Consider the following 17,430-nt stretch of genomic DNA (forward strand, 5'->3'; position numbering starts at 1 on the left):
CCAGCGCGGGCTCACCGTTACACAGAAATTTCTGTTTTCTAATTCGTGTGCGTAACCATGGTCTGTGCTCACAATTCCGTGGTTAGGGAACAGTAGGGGCACCACAACCTGGAATTTAAAAATGCGATCATTTCATGTAGCCCCCCAACCCCAGCAAACCAGTCTCTGCCTGTGTCTTCCCTGCCGCCGGGTGGCCGAGTCTGGAAGGGCAGGCGGGAACGCAGAGCCTTCGCAGAGCAGGTTCGATCGCACGCTCCGGGCAGCGGCTGGTTCCCTCAACGGCACTTACCCACGAGTAGAGGAACAGTGCCCCCGGTTCTCGCTTCCCCAGGTAGTGACGTTCCCTTACCCCAAGTCAGCCAGAAAGTCAGGGGTTTTTGAACTCGGGGATTACTTCTAGACAGGCTGAGAATTCCTAGTATTACCGAGAGCTATGTAGTCTTGTAAGTGTTTAAACTTAGTATTTTAGCCAGAAGAGTAAAGAATTTAATTTCATTAAAAATATTTCCTAATGGTTAGTATTTGTAAGAAAAAAGATCATGATTACAAGTATCTTTTACTGTGGCACTAGAACATGCCACGACTCTTAAGGAGTTCTTGACTTACATGAGAATTTTAGCAAATAGGTTCTAAAATTATATGGCTAGGCAATAAACATGATTCTGACCACTATGTAAAACCGGCGTAAGTAAACTGTAACACAAATTTCCCAGTGACAATGAAGATGCGCGTTTGGCCTCGGATGCCGAAATGTCCCAGAATTTGAGAGCTGCCCTCCAGCATGAGGCAGCCACCGCTCCTTTCTGTCCAGTCTCTGGGGCAAGGCCCCGCCCACACGCCTGAGGTCATTACCACCCCACGTGAGCAGGACCACGTGGTCTCAAGCGAAGTGAAACAGCTCATCTCATGCAGTGAAACTAAAGGGCGCAGGACCCAAAGGACCAGCAGGACTCGAGCACTGGTTTTCTTCTCTCCCATTTTCACCCAGCTCAGAGCAGCTGTGCACGCGTGAGAACCAGATTGAGCTACACATTACACACACGTGCACACGCACACATACACACACGCACACGCAAGCACACACGCACGTGCGCGCAGATTCGATGGGAGGATGGCGTGACTCAATAATCCATCTGGTGAGTCCATTTCTGTAACAGCATGGAAAAGCAAACTTTTCTAGAATGTTCCTCTAGTAATCGCTATCCTGCCAGGATCTGGACAACCTACTTCTTGCAGCTCCAGAAGCCCAGCACGGAGCTGTGCCACAGACACTTGGACACCAGGACCTGCGAGCCAGGCTCCCTCAGTGACCAGTGGCTGCTCCCTGAACCTGAGCGTCTCTAACACACTTTCGACACACGAGAAAACACACACAGAGAATGTGAACCACTGTCAGCGTAGTAAATAAAACCCACGACTCAGAAGAACATGCAATTTTTTATTTTTTCTAAATCTTTTTGTACACTGAGCACTATAGTATCAACTTCACAAACAGTATAAATATGCTACAATCACATCACCTGAAAAGGAACAGAGCGTCGCCCCTGAAATAATGACCAATTATGCAATATTGCAAACTAATAAACGCTACAGATACTAAAATGTTAACATTTCAATACATAATGCCAATAACATCTTGCCTTTTCGTAATTGGTTAAAACATTTGTTAAAGTCATGCAAAATGATCGCTTGATGGAAATGTTAGATTACCCTCAAACATCAAGGCAATGAAACCCCAAGAGCAACTATGTAGTACAATGACTGGTCGCATTAGTAAAAATCCACTAAGTGAAAAAACATCGCAATGTAACACTAACCCTAGGTCATCACACATCTAGTCTCACCATCTAACACCTCTGATGACGGCACGCTGCCCAAATCAACGTAAGTCAGAAACCCTGATGCATGACGACGGGCTCATCCCTAGTCTGCAGACGACTGCAACGTGAGCATCCTTCACTCTGCCAACAACACGCGGAAAGCCACACGGGCCATGCTTCTTTTTGCCCTTGCTTCATGGCTTGTGTTTAAACTTTTAAAAACACACATCCCTTCTTACGATCACCCCGGACTAGCTGCTGATTAGAAGACAAAACTGATAAACTGCCCTGGTATGCAAGGCAAAGGGCAGTTCTACCCTATCCATCACTGACCTTTCTGATGTAGTTACTTCCTCATTCTCTTATTCCACAATTATCTATCACAGCCCATTACTACTCGTGTCCTCCCTGATTCTCCCCAGAAGGAGTCCGGCTCCCCTCCGCGCGAGGCTCAGTGAGACACACCGGGCGCGGCGGTCGGAGGAGCTTCAGCGCAGACCAGGGCTGGGGTGGGAGGGAGGAGCACCCAGGGCGGGGGAGGCTGTGGGCCTGCACTCTCTGTCCCTGCAGCTCCCAATGGCCTAGCTACAGGGGCACTACTTTGGACATTTTTGACTCACTTTCTTACCAATTTTTAAAGCCCTCTTTATCATCTATTTTCTACTTAAAATTTAAAAACCCTTTGATAAGCAATTTGACTATTTATACCGTAGAACACGGGCTCTCAATCTACCTTTAGTCTCTGGGCTGCCCGGGACCTGTGAGTTCTTCGCTTTTACTCATTAAAAGCAAAACCGGCTTCTGGTTCACCGAACACCCTGCCTTCCCTCAAACGTCTGATGAGCGAATGTTCTACAAAAGGGGTCTCGAGGTGTTTTCTTTTGGCAAATTAAACCCTTTATATTTAATAAAATATCTGACCTAGCTATATACTCGGATCTTGTCCCAAAACTTTTTATGGGGAGGGTGCCAATGAGAGTTCTCGCGACAGAGTGGAGGGCCTCGCTGCTCAGACACTGGAGGCCGGCTGACCGGCAGCCTTCCCAGCATGGCCTCTGTGTGCCACGTGTCCTACACCAAGGCTCCTCCCACCCATCACTCGGCTGAGCGGGCTGTGGAAAGACGAGGTGCGGGGGAGGCTCCCCAGAAGAAGGTCAGCGCTGTGCGCGCCATCCTGCGTGTCTCCCTAAAGGATGCTTTCCCTCTCCTCCCCAAAGCCCGTGCTCTCAGGGGAGGCCGCGGCCAGGAGCTCTGGGGCCTCCGTGCAGAGCCGCGTGTAGCTCGGCCGCTGGCCTCGCTTGTGCGCCAGGCCCTTCAGGTTCTCGTTCTGAACGGCCGTGGAGCTGGCGCTGGAGGCCGGCCGCAGGGCCGGGGTCGTGCCGCGCAGCGCCTCCCTTTCCTCGAAGTTCTGGTTGGCCCTGCTGGCCGGGGCGCTGTTGTTGTTCAGGGTCACGGTGCTGGGGGTGCGGTTGAGGTTGTAGGCTCGCTGGCAGGCCGGCCAGCTCTCCTCGGGGCTGCTGGCGATCAGGCTGCACTCGGAGGGGCTCTTCCTGTCCTCGGAGCAGATGGACATCCGGGCTGTCCCCGGGTCCTGCAGGCCGCTCAGGCCGTGCGGCAGCCCCCGCTCCGCGCCGTGGCCGTCCTCCAGCTCGATGAGGTTGGCCTTTTCCAGCTGGGAGTCGTGCGCGGCCTCGCTGTGAAGGGAGTGGTTGGGGGAGCTCTCGCTGGACCGCACCCCGGAATCGGAGGAGTCCTTCTTGTCCAGCAGGGCGTCTGACAGGTACTCTTTCGCTTTGATGAAGGTTCGGATGGGCTCGGCGCTGTGCTCTGGGGACCTGCAGGCCCTCTCCGCTCGCCCCTCGGCCTTCTTATCTCTGCCGTCTCTGAGCAGGGGCGTGTTGTCCGACTCCTCTGCCCCAGACTCATCCTCGTCGCTGGGGAGCTTCTGGTAGCGCAGGCCCCCTCCCTTGAGCTTCAGGTCGGCCTGGAAGAGACCTGACCGCTCCGAGGGCTTCTTGCCCGGGAGGAGCCTACTGGCCGACGGATCGGACTTCTCATCTTCCTCCGTGATGGGGTCCAGGGGCGAGGCGTCGCTGGTGGAGACCCCGGATGACGAGTAGTCGATGACATCTGCCCTCTTCATCACGAAGGGCTTCCTCCCATCGTCTGGCTTCAGCTCGCTGTCCTTCGCTTTTTCCGGCTCCAGACTCGAGTGAATGGAGCCCCCCGAGGTGCTCTGACCCAGGTAGCATGCGCTGTGTGGGGAGGACCTGCCACTGACAGCCGTGGAGCCCGGGCCCCCCTCCAACTGCGACATCTGAGCAATGTACTCGCGGTAGGCGTCTCGGTACTCAGCCTGCACCTTGTCAGTCAGCTTCGAGATCTCGATGTTGGAGTCCTGGGAGTTGAGGCTCGAGAGGCTTGGCGTTCTGCGTGCCTGGGACTGTAAGACAGAGGACAGACAACTAAGAGTCCAAGTACACAGAAAGGAAAGGCAGAGAAAACACCAGCTTAGGAAGAATATGTGTGCACCAAGAATCTTTAAAGTCCTCGACACACCAAATTCTTTTAAAAGAATTCTGCGTGATGCAGTTTAACCAAAGCTGTGAACTATGGACAAATTTCCTGCTAATAGGAAGCTTTGTACAAATTTTAATAAAATTAGTTTAATATTTAAAAGTATAACTAAAGGTTACATTAACAAATAATATTAGTACTTGTTTTTATAATTTCAACCTTTTAAATTTTATTTAACAAAAAAGTCAACTTCATTGATAAAATGTAAAAATTCCCCTTAGAAAAGAGAAAAGATTAGGTATATCTGAAAAACGAAACACTTATATCTTCAATGTATATATATATATATTTTTTTGTTCAAATAGAGTGGGGAGGGAGAGAGTGAGAGAGAGGAGAGAGAGAAACATCGATGTGAAAGGGACACATCGAGTGGTTGCCACCCGCATGACCCAGCCAGGGCCGGGGACAAACTGCAACCGAGGTACATGCCCTTAGCGGGAACCGAACACGGGTCTCTCTGGACTGCAGGCTGACGCTCTAACCGCTGAGCCACACTGGCCAGGGCTCTTCAATGTATATTAAAAAGAACCTCTCTTTTGCCCTGGCCGGTGTGGCTCAGTTGGTACACCAGCAGGTGGTGGGTCTGGGTCCCTGTCGGGGCACATGCCTGGGTTTGGGTTCAGTCCCCGGTTGGGGTGTGTGAGAGATGCAACTGAGCGATGTTTCTCTCTTGTGCACATCAATGTTTCTCTCTCTTTCTCTCCATTCCTCTCTCTAAAAATCAATTTCTTAAAAAAAGAACCTCTCTCAATCTGTAAGACAACATTTCTGTCAAATTTCAATTCAGAGTAAGAAAATGTACTCAAAATGCCAAAAAAAAAACATTAAAATTAAACGAACAGAGCATGGCGTGCCACGGAAGAGACCCACACAGGAGCCACGCAAACGGCAGACAGGGAGGCCCGCAGCCCCGCAGGAGCCCTGCCGGGACCCAAGCCCACGACCTCCCGTCCACGGCCAACCAACGGCCACGCTGGCCGGCGCCCCAAGGTCAAGCTTTAGGATTAGAATGGCTTTTGATCCCAGAAAAGCTCGTAATGAGGAGCGAACAGTCCAGAACAGGCAAAGAGGAGGGGACGAAAGGAAGGAATCAGGAAGCTGAGGGGCGAGAGCAAAGGCTGGAACAAAGGAGGCAGAGAGGACCCTGGGCTGTGCCCGCCCTCCGGGACCCGCAGGCAGACTGTCTCGCACAGCGTGCCCCTCCCGCCCCGCAGCGCCCCCACCCCCCACCCCGTGTCACCCCGCGGTGCCCCTCCGCCCCCTCCCGCCCCGCGGTGCCCCCCGCCCCGTGTCGCCCCGCGCCCAGGGCAGAGCAGATGTGCGGCCGAGCTGTCCTCCGTTCAGCTGGGCACTGAAGACACTTGTGAAACAGTCATTTTCTCTACATTGAGCTTTGTTTTGGAAAATATTGTCATTTTTCATACAAATGTTAACATTATAATAGGTTTATTTTTAAATAAATAAATATTTTTCAAGTTTCTCCATGGTCCTTTCTAACATAGTAAATACCGACAGATAAATTTATGTGAGGAAGAGCCCTCCCTGTAGGGTCTTCGATGATGTTCAAGTGTAAGAGGCTCTGAGATTCTGTAGAACGAAGGCAGAGAGCTGCTGCGTTGATGGGAAGGTCCCGGCAGGAACCGCGGAGCCGGGAAAGCAGAGAACGGAGCACGGAGAAGGAACTGCGGTTGTTGATGGGAAGGTCCCGGCAGGAACCGCGGAGCCGGGAAAGCAGAGAACGGAGCACGGAGAAGGAACTGTGGTTGTTGAGGGGAAGGTCCCGGCAGGAACCGCGGAGCCGGGAAAGCAGAGAACGGAGCACGGAGAAGGAACTGCGGTTGTTGATGGGAAGGTCCCGGCAGGAACCGCGGAGCCGGGAAAGCAGAGAACGGAGCACGGAGAAGGAACTGCGGTTGTTGAGGGGAAGGTCCCGGCAGGAACCGCGGAGCCGGGAAAGCAGAGAACGAGCCACGGAGAAAGGAACTGTGGTTGTTGAGGGGAAGGTCCCGGCAGGAACCGCGGAGCCGGGAAAGCAGAGAACGAGCCACGGAGAAAGGAACTGTGGTTGTTGAGGGAAGGTCCCGGACTGTGGTTGTTGAGGGGAAGGTCCCGGCAGGAACCGCGGAGCCGGGAAAGCAGAGAACGAGCCACGGAGAAGGAACTGTGGTTGTTGATGGGAAGGTCCCGGCAGGAACCGCGGAGCCCGGGAAAGCAGAGAACGGACCACGGAGAAGGAACTGTGGTTGTTGAGGGGAAGGTCCCGGCAGGAACCGCGGAGCCGGGAAAGCAGAGAACGAGCCACGGAGAAGGAACTGTGGTTGTTGAGACGGAGACAAAGGGCAAGCGTGGGCTGTCACACTGTCAAATAAGGGAACTGTTTTATCTTGTCAACGCCCAACCATATCGTGGTTTTCCACCTTAAATAAGGTGAGAATATGTAGGAAAAGATAGCAGCAATGGACAAATATTTTCACTACCAAACTAAACAGACCGACCCTCAAGGGCAGACCCGCCAGGTCCTGCTCCTCCCACACCCTTCCCGCGAGTGTCTGGGTCGCTGCTCACTGGCCTCCCTCCCTGCCTTCTCTCCTTCCGTCCCTGCTGTTTCCTGGCTCATTTCCCTTATTCTCCCCTTACGCTTTCTCGTGGGCTCACATTGTTCTTTTTATTCCTGACCCCCACCTGTCCTCCCTCTTCTAAGAACATCCCAAGAAAGAACTCGTGCACCTATCACACCAGATAATAAAAGGACAGTGAACATCCATAAGCAGAGGACAGATGTGCTGAAACACCAAATTAGGATGCTCAGAGGGATGATATGCGGCAAGCTTTCTAGGAAAGACATATTTCAACCGATGAATAATCCATTCAACAGGGAGACAGCGGTCAGACTGTTAAGTACCCGAATTACAGCCATCCAGTCTCTGCTGACTCTGTGCTGTCACCTTATCTCATTGTTTCACACATCTTATCAGTTTCTAGAGGAATCTAGTCCTGGTCAGTGTGACTCAGCAGTTGGAGTGTCCGACCGCGGACCAAAGAGTCGTGGGTTCGATTCCAGTCATGGGCATGTACCTCGGTTGCGGGCTCAGTCCCCAGCCCTGGGCGGGGTGGTGCAGGAGGCAGTCAGTCGATGACCCTCTCTCATATCAGTGTTTCTCTCTCTCCTTCCCCCTCCCACTCGATCTGAAGATAAATGGAAAAATACCCTCGGGTGAGGATTTAAAACAATAAAATAAATAAAGGAATTCTGCTTTTCTTCACGGAGCCCGAGAACAGGGAGTCTCCGTCGGTCACGCAGGCTCTCTCAGGAGTGTCTGAATGACGGCATCGATGCCCCACACAACCTCGACGAGCTGGCCCCGAGTCGCTCGAACACAGCCTACCTGCCAGCCGAGGTGACCGTGCCGCGGGGCGCCCTCGTCCAGGCCGAGCGAGTTCAGCTCCTCGAAGCTGAAGTTGAGCGTGAAGGGCGCCTGGCCGGGCAGCTCGGTGTGGGGCAGCTCGTGGTGCGGAGGCCGGCAGGCGGGCTCACCCTGGGGCACGGGGCCGCTGCTGGCCTCGCCGAGCAAACGGGGGTCTTCGGGGACCACCTGGCTCTCCGCGTTTCTCATCTCTAGGACCTTCACAGAGGGAAAGATGGGTTTATAGTCGCACCGACAAGTCACATTTAGCAGCGTTAGAAATCATTTTAACAATAGAACATCATCCAGTTATTACGGAAATGAGAAAGCACACTTCCTGTTAGTGATTTCTAGTGAGTTTGTACTGTATCAGCTCGTCTTTGATTTTAATACTAAAAGAAGTAATGGCAATAATTACATGTATATGACCATTACACTATTATTTTAGTTTAAAATTTGACGTAAGAACAAAACAAAATGCAACTGCAGTGTGGAAGGCCCAAGCCGGCAGGAGCCAACAGGAATGCAGACTGCAGTCAGGACACTGCGAGGACAGAGGCCCGGGGCGGGGCCGGGCCAGTTCCAGGCATGGACAAGGGCCACCCACACAGGAGCTGGGGGTCAGCAAGGGCCAGGGGTTCTGGCTGAGTCCACTGCACAGGCTTCTTGCTGGAGGCAGGCCAGGGGGACCAGAGTTCACCTGGGGATGGCGGAGGAGGATCTGATCCAATACCGAGGGTGATCAGCCCCTGAGCCGGGCTCTTCCTAAGGCGACTCCACGGGGTTCTTGCCGTGAGTGGGCCACGCAGCCTGACGGGGACAAGCTCCAAGGCCGAGGCCTGGAGGCTCCGGGGAGCCAGACCGGAGGCAGGTCCAGGAGCGTCTTTATCAGTGAAAGTGGGGAGAATAAGCAGAGCGGCCGTCCCCAGTTTTCCAGGGGAAATGCCCAGAGGGCCAAGGTCGTCACGGGCTGCCGTGTGCACGGGGCCTGATGCAATACACAGGGCTGGGCGGACGTGTAAAATGCATTTTTACATGTTTTTTAAAACATACAGAACTACATCCATTTAGGCCAATGCTTACTTGCACTTGTTTTACACAATGTTGCAAATATAAAATATCTTACTGTGCTTCTAAAAAGATGCCAATCTCCAAAATTCATGTTCATTTCCTTCTTGAGCTCCTCGATGTTGCACTGAGCCAGCACACGGCCGTTGATGTTGGCCTGGGTGAGACAGGGAGAAGGCCGTGACGCAGTCTGAGCTACTCGTGAATGAAAAGCACGTTCGCATATGTAGCAGTAAGAACGTCATTAGAGACTAGAAAATATTGACCTGACAAAGCTGACCTCTCCTTTAATAACGTGACCAACATGCTGAATGTGCCCACGTAAGCCCCCTCGTCTCCAAGTGTCTCAAGCACTCAGGTAAAACTGTCCCTCTTCAGGGACCAGCCCAAGGGCCACTCCTCCCAACTGTTTCCAAGGCTACCTCCCCTGCCGGGAGCAGTAACAAAGTCGCTAGTTTTTCTCCTCCAATCTTGTAAAATATGAACATGGACCAAGGTGCTGGGAGGGGACAAAGGTGTCCATCGGTGGGTCGGTCCCTGATCAAGTTCTACGTGAAGTGGGGCTTTGGAACCTGTTTATGAGCAACAGCAGATGACTTCAGACATAAACCATGTCCACCCACTGTTTCCCAGTCAGTTAAATTCACAAAATATGATCGCATCATTGTTAGTCTCTATAACTCTAGTTTTCCCAAATAAGAAACTATTATATTTTCCTTAATAATGGGGAGCTTACTGATTTTCAAAATACAAAACGTGACCGAGGACTGTGGTAAAGGTGGAGTGTGCGATCGACGACCGCGCGCAGCCCCCAGGTTCACTGCGAAGGGAAGCCGTACACAGCGCGTGACCAAGCCCCGCGGCGGAGGGGTCAGCAAGGCCGTGGCAGCGACGACCAGCAGCCACGATGGGCTCAGAGAGCGAGGGCCGGGGCAAAGCGCTGCGCGCGAAAAGACCCCATCCTGACGGAGACACGGGCAGCACAGGGTCCCCGCTGGAGACCACGCTGCGAGAGGACAATCAGTCCAGGGCAGCGGCGCCACCTTTGCACACGCGTTGCCCTGACCGACTGCGGGAGACGGCCGTGCCCTGAGCCTTCCCGACGACGAGGCCGAGAGGAACACAGCGGGGCCCGCCGAGCTCCCGGTTCTGCGTGCCTCGAAGCAGGTGACCGGCAGAGACTTGCCGCTGTCTCTAAGGACAACGGAGAACTAGTGGGAACAACTACTCTGACGGGCACTCAGTCGGCCTGTGTCCGGGAAACCTTCCCTGAAACCCCGGTATCACCGTCCAACTTCGCGGTAGCTACTAGGATAGCAGTAAGAGCTACTAGGAAAAAGCAGACTTTTTCAAATGTGTTAGCCTTGTAAACCCCAACCTATGGGGTTCCGTCAGACAGGACACGATCAAAAGTCCTGCATGAGACGAAGATGAGAATTTGGGGGAATGGAGTGTGGCTGCTTTGATAACTGTTAAGTCATAAATACATATTACAATGAGAGAAAACAACACCAAGGCCTCCCTCACGTGCTCCACGGTGCATGTTAGAAACAGTCCTCCTTTACCCAACGGTGAAACCCGTGGGCTCTGTATCCTCACCAAGGCCTTTCTTACTTGTATCAGGTCGTTTTTAAAGTAACATTGTAACACAGCTACTTTATTCCTTTTTAAAAATTATTGTTGAAAGTATTAACAGATGTTGCCCTTTATTCTCCTTTGACCCCCTCCTCTCCATTCCCACCCAGTTCCTGCGTCTGCGTCTGCGTCCCTTGGTTGTGCATATATGCATACAAGTCTATTCCTTTAACCATTTATAAACTAAGATAACAGGGCAACTAAGGATACAAAACAGTAAGAGGCGTGTTTCCATTCAGAGCTTTGCGGTTCACAGAGAAGCCCCGCCCCGCCCCCCCCGCCCCGCCCCCCAGCCGGCAGGTGCAGGGAGCCTCACCTTCTTGATGGTGGCGCAGTACTGCGGCAGCATGCTGGGCTCCAGCCCTTCGATCTGCTTCAGCTTCTCGCACACGGCATCCACATTCATTGTGTGCAGTGGCACTGTGCCTGAGGCTGGGCCGGACCCCTGAAACAGCCGTGGAAAAACATATGTACGAACAGCACGTCGTGCAGGGAGATGCAGTCGCATGACTGAAATACTCATGAGTTACACTATGAAGCTCTCTGGTCAACAATCAAGTTTTTTCAACTACAGGACTAAGAGTGTGTGCAGCATGGAGAAATGTTACCAGGGAACAGATTTAGCTACTGTTACAGCTTAATGAGTAGCTTTTATTATAGCAGATATAGCCTAATTCAAAACACTTAAGAAGACAGAACATTCCATGAACCAAGCCTAGGCTAACTTCTTAAATGTTCACAGCCTAACCTCCAGAGAGAAGGGTGTGGCCTTAATAACAGAAGGACTTTAAAAAAAATAGTTTTAAAATATGTTTTCACTGCTTTTTAGAGAGAGAGGGAGATAGAAATAGAAACATGGGTGAGAGAGAAACATCACCATCAGCTGCCTCCTGCACGCCCCCTCCTGGGGATCAAGCCTGCAACCAAAGCATATGCCCTGACCGGGAATTGAACCAGCAACCTTTTGGTGCCCGGGATGACGCTCAACCACTGAGCCACACCGGCCGGGCAGAAGGGCATTTATGTATTTATTTATTTATTTATTTATTTATTTATTTATTTAAAAGGTACAAAAGGGGAGAAATTACTGATGCCTAAAGATATGTTAGGTAAATCCATTAAGTAAAAGTACCTAAATGGCTTTAAATGTCTCTACAGACTAACTTAATAGTCTCCGGTAGCTGCAGTTTTCAGATCTTGGTCATATTTTATATCCACGGGATCTAAACCCCCCTTCAGAATCTGTACAGTAACGTGTGAATATAAAACAACTGGATTTCTTCTTAACATGTGTCAAAGTAAATACAATCCATTAAAATTTGGTCTTGTTTAAAAGAAAAATTTGGTCTTGTTCAAAATAATAAATAATTCTAGTATTAGAAGAAAACATTTCTGAATATGGTGACATGCTGAAGAAGTATTTGTGGCCAATTATGTAAGAGTCTCTTTAGTTACAGATATGGACAATGAGGTCTAGAAGGGTTAGGTTTTGACTTCAAAGTCACAGAATAAATAGCTAGTATGGTAGATTTGGATCAGAACCTAACATACCAGGTCTTACAACTACTATTTTCTTTGCTCTATTTTTGAAGAGTTTATAGAAACAATAACCACAATAAAGAGAAGAAAAATCAACCAGAGGATAATTTTCCAAATGATCTATCCTATTTACCACTCCACCTAATCCTTTTTTTTCTTTATTGATTTTAGAGAAAGAGGAAGGGTGAGGGAAAGAGAGACAGAAACATCGATGAGAGAGAATATTGACTGGCCGCCTCCTGTATGCCTCTCACTGGGGATCGAGCCCACAATCTGGGCATGTGTCCTGACTGGGAATCGAACTGGTGACCTCTTGGTGCAGGGTCGACGCTCAACCACTGAGCCACACTGGCCAGGCTTTTCCACCTAATTTTAAAATGATAAAAAGTATCCTATCCTCAAGGATATGTTCATTTCTATTTTCTACTGCCTCTTTTTTCACTATTAGGACAAAAATAGACTATAACACAGCCAAAAGGACCTGTCATTAAACACTGTTCAGCCAGTTGTTAAGCATCATTTGTAACACAAAAGCATAAAATATTCTTGTATTATGAACTGATAAAGAAATCTGCACACATAGCATATACAAGGCACATCTCTATATTATATATAAAAATAAATATTAGGGGATGAGAAAAAGTTAGGGGATGAGACATATTGAATAGACAGTTGGGGTAGTAATTTTATGACAGTCGGAGTTGCAGCGTGTTGACAAGTATGAGACAGGTCCACAAAAGTCTGGATATCAATGACTTGAAATACACTGTACCTAACGCATGTATTCGCAGCTTGTTGTAAATTAAGTTTACATTTAAAATATGCTACCTATTATACAGTCCAGTCCAACTGCTTCAAAAACACTAACAGCAAAACCCTGGTGCTTCAGTAATTTAGTGCTCCTGTCCCCAGTTCCGTTTTCTGCCTGGATGCATGGAGCCAGTATTCAGTGTTAATTATCCACTATCAGCTATGGGAATTTCAAATGTTTTCCGTACATTTTAAAATGTATTGGGGTAACACTGGTTAATAACATTATATAAATTCCAGGTGTGTGACTTGACAATAAGACATCTGTATACTCCACTGGGTGCTCATCCCCCGAAGCCTATTATCCCCCTTTACCTTCTTGATCCTCCACCCTTCCCTCTGGTAACCACCATTCTGTTGTAGCTCCTTCTTTTTTGTTTGCTTCTTCCTTGCTTTTAAAAATATACCTCATGTGAGTGAAATCATAAGGTTCTTGTCCTTTTCCACCTGACTTATTTCACTTAGCACACTACTCTCAAGATCCATCCATGTTGTCACAAATGGCAGTAGTTCATCTTCTCTTATGGCTGAGTAGTGTTCTATTATTTATATGTACCACTTTTTCTTTATCCAATCATCCATCGAAGGACATGTCTGGGCTGTGAATAATGCTGTAATAAACATAGGGATGCTGCATCAATTTACACTCCCATCAGCAGTGTGGGGTCCCCTTGGCTCCACATGCTCTCGAACACTTATTTCTTGTCGTATTGACAATAGCCATTCTAAGTGTGAGGTGGTATCTCACTGTGGTTTTAATTTGCGTTTCCCTTATAACTAGTGATGTTGAGCATCGTTTCATATATCTGTTGGCTATCTGTATGTCTCTCTTGGAAAAGTATCTATTTAGGTCCTTTGCCCAATCTTTTAGTTGGATTGGTTTGTTGTTCTTGAGTTCTTTATACAGTTTGGATATTAGCCCCTTATAATAGTTATCATTTGCAAATATCTTCTCCCATTGGTTGGTTGCCTTTTTATTTTGTTGATGGTTTCTTTTGCTGTGTAGAAGCTTTTTAAATTTGACATAGTCCCATTCATTTATTTTCTTTTACTTCCCTTGCCTTTTGGGCCAAGTTCACAAAAACCTCTCTCAGACCAAGGTCCATAAGTTTAGTGCCTATGTTTTCCTCTGTGTATTTTATTGTTTCAGGTCTTATATTTAAGTATTTAATCTATCTTGTGTCAATTTCTGTGTATGGTGTCAGATACCAGTCTAGTTTCATTCTTTTGCATGTGGCTGTCCGTTTTCCTAATACCACTTATTGAAGAGACTTTCCTTTCTCTGTTGTATGTTTCTTGCTTCATTGTTGAAAATTATGTGCCCATATATGTGTAGGTTTATTTCTGGGCTGGCAATTCTGTTCCATTTGTCTTTATGTCTGTTTTTCTGCTGATATCATATTATTTTGATTACTATAGCTTTGTAGAATCATTTGAAGTCAAGGTTTGTCCTTTTTTCTCAGGACTTCTTTGGCTATCCGAGGTCTTTTGTGGTTTCATACAAATTTGAGGATTTTTTTTGCTCTATCTCTGTGAAAAATGTCATTGGGATTTTGATGAACATTGCATTACATCTGTACATTGCTTTAAAGTAATACAGGCATTTTAATGATGTTGATTCTTCCAATCCATGAACATAGGATATCTCTATTTCTTTGTGTCTTCTTCAATTTCTTTCAACAATGTCTGGCAGTATAACGGTCCTTCACTTCCTTTAGGTTTATTCCTATGTATTTTATCCTTGTTGTTTCAACTGTAAATGGGATTTTCTTCATTTCTCTTTCCGAGATTTGTTAGTATATGGAAACAGATTTTTGTGTATTGATTTTGTATCCTTCAACTTTACTGTACTTGTTTATCATTTCTAATAGTCTTTTGGTGGAGTCTTCAGGGTTTTCTACATACAGCATCGTGTATCTGTAAATAGTGACAGTCTTATTTCTTCATTCCCAAAGCACAAGCCTTTATTTCTTTCTCTTGCCTAACTGCTCTGGCTAGGACTCCCAGTACTGTGCTGAATAACAGTGGCAAGAGTGAGCCTCCTTCCTTGTTCTGATATTAGACGACGAGCTTTCCGTGTTTCACCACTGAGGATGCTATTAGCTGAGGGTCTGTCATATACGGTCTTTGTCATGTTCAGATACTTTCCTTCTAAGCCACTTTATTGACTATTTTAATCATATATGGATGCTGTACCTTGTCAAATGCTTTTTCTGTGTCTATTGATCTGATCATATAATTTTTAGCTTTCGTTTTGTATCACACTGATTGATTTACAAATCAATGAACCCCATTTGATCATGATGTATGATAATGTATTACTCCTGGCTAGTGGTTTCTCTTTCAATATTATAAACCTTTCATTCCATTCTCTCCTGGCTTGTAAGATTTCTGCTGAAAAATCTGATGATAATTTAATGGGGTTTCCTTTGTAGGGTAGTCTTCCCCCCACCCCCACCCGGCTGCCTTGAGAATTCTTTCTTTGTCCTTAACTTTTGAGTTTTAATATAATGTGTCATGGACAAGGTTTTCTTGTACTGAGATAATTAGATGTTCCATTAGCTTCTTGAATTTGAGGGTCCAGCTCCTTCCATGGGTGAAAAGTCCTCATCAGTTATTTCTTTGACTAGGCTCTCTGTTCCCTTCTTGCCCTCTTCTCCTTCTGGTGTGTCCACTATCAGACAGTTCTTGCAGAGTTCTTTCACCTTCTTAACTCTCAGTTCTCTATCTTCTTTTACCTGAGCTATTTCTAGATTTCTGTCTTCCAGCTTGCTAATTCCCTCTTCCATCTGGTCTACTCTATTTCCAATGCTCTCTAATGCATTCTTTTCTTTCTTTCCTTTCTTTCTTTCTTTCTTTCTTTCTTTCTTTCTTTCTTTCTTTCTTTCATGTTTTTATTGAGTTTTTAGAGAGAGAGGCAGGGAAATGGAGATAGAAACATTAACGTGAGAGAGAAACATCAATTGTCTGCCTCCTGCATGCCTCCTACTGGGGATCAAGCTTGACTGGGAATCAAACTGGGACCTCTTAGTCCATGGGACAATGCTCAATCCACTGAGCAGCACCAGCCAGGCTAATGCATTCTTTTTTAAAAATATATTTTTTAAATTGACTTTAGGGAGAAGAGACGAGAGAGAAACATCAACATTGATCAGCTGCCTCCTACACAACCCCCTGCTGAGGAACGAGCCTGCAAACCAGGCAGGTGCCCTGACCAGAAATCAGATTGGCGGACTCTTGGTGCATGAATCAATGCTCAACCACTGAGCCACATCGACTGGGCTTGAAAGCATTCTTAATCACATTTATTGAGTTCTTCAGCTCCAGAATTTCTTTGATTCTTTTTTATAGTTTTAATCTCCTTTGTGAAGTATTCTTTTTGTTCCTTCCTGAGCTCACTAAACTGCCTCTCTGGGTTTTCTTGTATTTCATAACGGCAATCACAAATTCTCTGTCATTTAAATCAGTCTTAAATGTCATTGGGTTTGGTTCTGGATGCTTTTCATTTTCTTCCTGAGCTACTTTGTTAGCTTGGTTATTCATGGTATTTGATGGATTGTTTCTCTGCTTGGGCTTTTCAGGCAGTAAACTCTCCTTTTTGAGGTTTTGCTTTGACAAGGTTGATAAGTAGAAGTCTGTCTTCTACTTCCCAGTGGATGGAGCCACAGCACAAGGCTGTTCTCCCTCACCTGCACTGCTGGCGCCGCTGGATCTCACTGGACACGTGATCTGGGTTGTAGAAAATGTCCCATACCCCTAGGTGGTGGGTGTCCCATGTCCAGGTTGCTCAGTCGCAGGGCACCCCCCCAGTGGGATGTGGCAGGCTGTGCTGCCTCCTGGTAACCAGGGGCTGTGCTAAGCCAAGGTGCCTCCGCTGCCTCCCCCAGGTTCTGTCTCTGCTGGGTTCCACCATGAGAGGTGGGCAAGAGGGAGACAAGGGGAGGCAGTGCGTGGGTCTTCGGCTTTGCCTCCTAGCTACTACTCGTCCACAGCTCCCATGCTGCTGCGTGGTGTCTCGACCCGTCATGGACTCAGCCACAGTGGAAACCGGCTATTCAGGCAGGACTGCTGCTTCTGCCCCATCCCCCACCACAGGCACAGGACGACGTCTGCAAGCGCGTCTCTTCCCCACTGCTTGACTGGCATGTCACCTTCAGACGCACTGAAGGCGGTTCTCCCAGGCGTGTTTGCTGTCGAGCAGAAGATCCTCTGTTGGATCACACTGTCCAACTAACTCATCGTAACTGTAAGAGGAGAAACACAGGGGTCTTCTCACTTTGCCATGATGCTGATGTTACCTCCTTCTATAAGTTTTTAATTACCACAGTTGTTTTTATCTTTTCTCTCTTAATTTTTAGCATATTTACATAGTTGTGAAACCATCACCACCATCAATTCTAGAACATTTTCACATCCCTAAGAAGAAATCCCTGTCCCATCAGCAGTCACTCCCATCTCTTCCAACACCATGCCGGCCCCCGGCCACGCCCCATCTCCGCAGTGTCCCGGCGGCCTGTCTGGGCCGTTCACAGGCTGCAGAGCCCTGGCCGTCTGTAGTGGCCTCTCTCTCTCAGCGG

The 17,430-nt window shown here is 48.2% G+C and overlaps 1 protein-coding gene across 4 annotated transcripts in view; it reads right to left on the reverse strand.

Annotated features, from left to right (window-relative positions):
- Window positions 1-1,353: 1,353 nt before the first annotated feature.
- Window positions 1,354-17,430, reverse strand: part of KIDINS220 (kinase D interacting substrate 220) — an 87,109-nt gene continuing 71,032 nt past the window's right edge. For 2 of the 4 annotated variants that reach the window (XM_036262221.1, XM_036262222.1), the window contains 4 exons: window positions 10,821-10,949; window positions 8,928-9,026; window positions 7,784-8,020; window positions 1,354-4,263 (listed from right to left, as the gene is read on the reverse strand). In XM_036262221.1, the coding sequence (XP_036118114.1) occupies window positions 3,007-4,263; window positions 7,784-8,020; window positions 8,928-9,026; window positions 10,821-10,949 (1,722 nt within the window). In that variant the 3' untranslated portion in view covers window positions 1,354-3,006. The remainder of the gene's footprint in view (window positions 4,264-7,783; window positions 8,021-8,927; window positions 9,027-10,820; window positions 10,950-17,430) is intronic. The other 2 variants (XM_036262223.1, XM_036262224.1) reach the window with 2 other exon arrangements.

Source organism: Molossus molossus, unplaced genomic scaffold, assembly GCF_014108415.1.
Source record: "Molossus molossus isolate mMolMol1 unplaced genomic scaffold, mMolMol1.p scaffold_m16_p_15, whole genome shotgun sequence".
In the NCBI taxonomy this organism is placed as follows: Eukaryota; Metazoa; Chordata; class Mammalia; order Chiroptera; family Molossidae; genus Molossus; species Molossus molossus.